The 4,368-nt window shown below is 38.5% G+C and overlaps 1 protein-coding gene across 1 annotated transcript in view; it reads right to left on the reverse strand.

The window, feature by feature from the left end:
• Window positions 1-2,255, reverse strand: part of LOC128382422 (sodium/hydrogen exchanger 9-like) — a 57,500-nt gene extending 55,245 nt beyond the window's left edge. The window contains exons 1-2 of the mRNA XM_053342408.1: window positions 2,093-2,255; window positions 1,618-1,814 (exon numbers count right to left, since the gene is read on the reverse strand). Coding sequence (XP_053198383.1) covers window positions 1,618-1,814; window positions 2,093-2,243 — 348 coding nt within the window. The 5' untranslated portion in view covers window positions 2,244-2,255. The remainder of the gene's footprint in view (window positions 1-1,617; window positions 1,815-2,092) is intronic.
• Between the last annotated feature and the right edge of the window lie 2,113 nt (window positions 2,256-4,368).

The raw sequence follows: 4,368 nt of genomic DNA on the forward strand, positions 1-4,368 counted from the left end.
TGAGAAAATTGCCTCCTTAATAATAACAGTGATGATAATAATAATAATAATATGAACAAATGTTTAAATAAGGAAAATTTCAAATGCAAATACACAAATACACAAGGCATTCATTAGGCAAGCAAAAACTCTTGCACAAATAGCACTAAGATCTGCCCTAATGTGGATAACCTAATTAAAAGGTGATTTGTTTCAATATTCACTCAAACTAGTTACCAGAATGCTCTCAACACCCTCAATCAGAAAAACAAGGGACAACGTCTACTAAAAGAGGTCTGCAGTGAGTCAAGTAAGGATCCAAATGTTCTGGGTGTTCAATTCCCACCTCTGTTAGGCCCTAGAGCAGTGGTCACCAACCTTGCTTCTGGGAGATCTACAGTATCTCCCCACTCTAACACTCCTGATTCTAATCATTAGCTCATTATCAAGCAGCTGAAGCTTGTAAAGGGCTTGATAACAAGTTAATTATTATTAGGTGTGTTGGGGAGATACCGAAAACATGCAGGGCTGTAGAGAAAGAGTGTCATCACACCCTGATTGGCTGACAGGGGAATGCACCCAGCTACTTTTAATTACAATAGGAGCCACTAGTCCTCACACCCTGCACACGGGTGATGTGAATAACTTTCCAATCAACTCAGAGAGATTTCAACATTCAGCTACAACAAATTTGGAAAAGAGAAATGACAGCACGTTCAGAGAATGGGTGACTGTTGCAGCTGTTTACAGTATCACAGCTCCCTTCACTTTACAACAGGTGGTACTCTCATCTGTTACTGTGTCCTGTTTCACAGACCATGATGTGGCTGCCTTTATATGAGATAAACAAACTATCTCACATCTCTCCTGCAGTGCAGAGCAATATAATTTGCAAGAATACTGCATTATGGTAATTCAGCAGGTATTCACACCACTAGGAAACTGTCTTCAGGGGGGGTCTAAAATACAAGAAAAAAATAAATTGAGTTTTCTAATTGTGTTCACACAGTTCAAGTTGTTGGTAGGAAAATACTTAACAAAAGGTTTTGGTGGTATATAGCCTTTTTGTCCATTGATCAGACCCTTTGTGTTTCTTTATCTGCTCTGATAGTCTATACTGTAGTTTCTACACTTTATTGCTTTTCTGTGTTTAGTCATCCTCCAATTTCCCCTTGTCTGCACAGCACACCTAAAAATGTAATTCCTCCCATCTGTTCCTTAATAAAACCTTAATATAGGTTAAATTGCTCTCTTGCTTTCTTTCTCTCTGTGCCACTCTCTTGCTTGCTTCCCTAACAACAAACAAGCCCAGCAAGTAATTTCAAGGAAAACCAATAACTAAGGAACACTAGGGGAAAATGGTTGATGTAAATACTCAGCATAGCCTGAACCAGGGACAAATAATGATCAAAGCGAAGGCAATGAAGAAAAAGAAGACAAACATCCTGTATGGTGCAGTTTGTTTTCAGATGTTCCTACAACAATACTTATAAATAGGATTTTTAAGCAAACATTTTGTTTGGACTGGTTGTTCCACTATTCAAAAATTATGCTGTAACCTGCAGCCCTTATCCAAATGAAAGATTCACTTATGTATTTATATTTGCGGTGCAGGTCAAATGAAATTGCCATAGTTACCATATGAGAGGTCAAGACATGTGGGAACGTTTGGTTGGTTTTCTTAACAAGTCTGTTCAGTTGCATTTGTGATGTGTTGTTGACGGTCAAGACTTGAGTGCTGTTCAGGCCCACACAGCTGCACAGACTCTCCACATCTTTCATATTATCTCCCCAGCCATGCAAGAAGCATCTCTCAATGAATCCCAAAAGCATACCTTAGATGTTTTCAGAAAGGGGGAAAAAGCAAAATCAATGGGGGAATTTTGTAGAGAATTTTCTAGTTAGTGAGCCATATTAATAATCCTCACAGTGCCTAACAACCACCACAAATACAAAAAAGTTATTTACATATCTATTTTTATAGGGCAAAATAATGTAATATGACACACCAATACATCCCTAATAAAGCTTGTTTTTAAAAACTGAGAGTTACGGAAGTCTTGCTGAGTAATGGCTCCCATCCTTTAAACTGAAATAGGCCAAGGCTACTTACCATAAAACATTGCACCTCCAGTTTCATTTATCAGTATGTATTTGAACTGTTTCAACTTCCACGCGGTGAAAATGGTAATAAGTGCCATGAAAATAGCAGCTAGTACCATTAAGGTTGCACTGTCTTGTCTTTGTATCGCAGTGCACGTCATTTTTCATGCCAGGGCTAGGTGAAACTTTTCGGAAATAAGTTCTCACTTGTATTTCACTTTATCAGCAGCAGTTTAGCAGCCGCAACATCCGCATCAGCAGCACCCAAGAGGCGCCGTGCTGCCTTTACTGCTCCTCGGAAATCTCTCATTTCTTAACTCACAGGTGCGAGGTTTGCCTGATTTGTGAAACAACGAAACCGATTAAAATGTGTCTTGGTGAGCATAATTTTACTTTAAAAATTAAGTCATTGTTTTTTTTATATCAAAATATATGTGATGCATGTTAGTGCACAATGTTTGAGCAGTGTAACATACGTATAAGGATCTGTACTGGGCACGGTGTAGTTTCAATTGTCTCACAATGGAAATTATACCATGTTAGCTTTGTAAAACAGGAATCGACAACTACTGACACTGCTTCTGTCGTTACATATTTGCTTTCAAAAGCTCCAGTATTTGTGAGAGCACTTGAACGCAGGACACATTGGGTGTCAGATTCTCACTTTCCACTAGATGGCAGTGAATGCAAAGTAATGTACGAAGAGCTGGAGCGCCTTTTGATTGGCCGGAAAATTGACTCTCCACTCTGACTGTCCCATAGGTCTAAGACTCTAAGTGAATCAGTCATGGCCCTTAATTAGTCGTTAATTAATTAATTGATTGGGCTAGTCATTAAGTTGTAATGACTTGTTTTTATCTCTTGAGTCTTAGTAGGCTATTTTTAAGTATCACTTAAAAATTAGAAATAAATGAAAATGCAAGCACTTGAAAATGTATGGGTGTAGTGTTTGTAGGTTATGTGTGTATCGGTGTTGCCACTAAAGTGCAAATCAAACTCTGCCCTTGACAAGGTTTAATCAGGCCCATTGATCTTATTGCAAATGCTGTCAATGGTATAGACATAGAAAGAAAACACAATAAAGGGCAATGCTTGGGGGGATGTTTTTGATGAAGTACCTTGACAATGCCTTCGTCGCACTAATTATTTTTTGCAGGGTGGCTCCTTCGTAATGTGGAATTTCAGCTTCCAATGCTGACCCACATGCGTCCACAGCAATGCTTCATTCTCAAAGCAAAGAACTCCAATATAATCCTACTCAGTCTATGACGCCTCATGAAGCATCTCTCAATATTGAATTGCCATTAAAATATAGCTTCTTTTAGTTATCAGTTTCAATTTGAACTCTATTATTTTCTTTGATCATACTATCACATATCCATACTGTACCTACATTATATACATATTTTTTCCATTACTGTATATTTGAGCAGGCAGCACATAACCACCAACTTCATATGTATAAACTAACATCACTTTTTTATTATTCAATATTTATCTCAGCACTCCATGCACTCTGCATTTGTTGTATCTACAGGCACAAGGCTGCATCAATACCCCAAGGGGCCCCTTGGCACTGAAGCTCATGTCCCCCAAACAACTTTTATTTTATTCTAATTTGGATAGCGCTGCTGTCAGGTAACCTTGTAAACTTTGTTGTTTGGGACTTACATTTAAGTCACATATTCTGTTGTGGAACATACTAGGTTTCTGACAGTGACAAAAAAAATGCTCCCATCATTGAGGGGCCCTTTCTACTCAGGGCCCCTGACAACTTGCCCAGATTGCCTGTATGGTAGATCAGGCCAAATACAGACAGCTTTTTTACTATTTATATCCTGTTAACACTTCACAGAAACGGTTTCACCTGTATATACGCATTCTTTGTGTATATTTCTGAATTGTTGTGTTGCTATTTACTAAGTAACCTACATTGATAGCCACCAAAGGGAAGTCAAATTCATTGTATGGTAACATATTAAACTGATAAAGATTATTATTATTATTCTTTTGGATTGTGTTACTATTATTTTATTTTAATGCTGATGGAGTGAGAAAAAAGAAACTATAGAAATATAGAAATGTGGGCAAATTTTGCACTACAGGGGGCAGCGGGCGTGCCAGACAAGACTACATTAGAATAATCGCCTGGCAACCACTGCCGCATACAGATCGCGGATGTCGTAAAGCCTAAAGAGGCTGGTGTTGAAAAGAGTCGAAACAGAACCCATTGTGGTGTTGGAGAGGAGTGAGCAGCTACCCGAGAGAGAGAGAAAGAGAGAGAGA

The sequence above is a fragment of the Scomber japonicus genome, chromosome 21 (genome assembly GCF_027409825.1).
Source record: "Scomber japonicus isolate fScoJap1 chromosome 21, fScoJap1.pri, whole genome shotgun sequence".
NCBI lineage: Eukaryota > Metazoa > Chordata > Actinopteri > Scombriformes > Scombridae > Scomber > Scomber japonicus.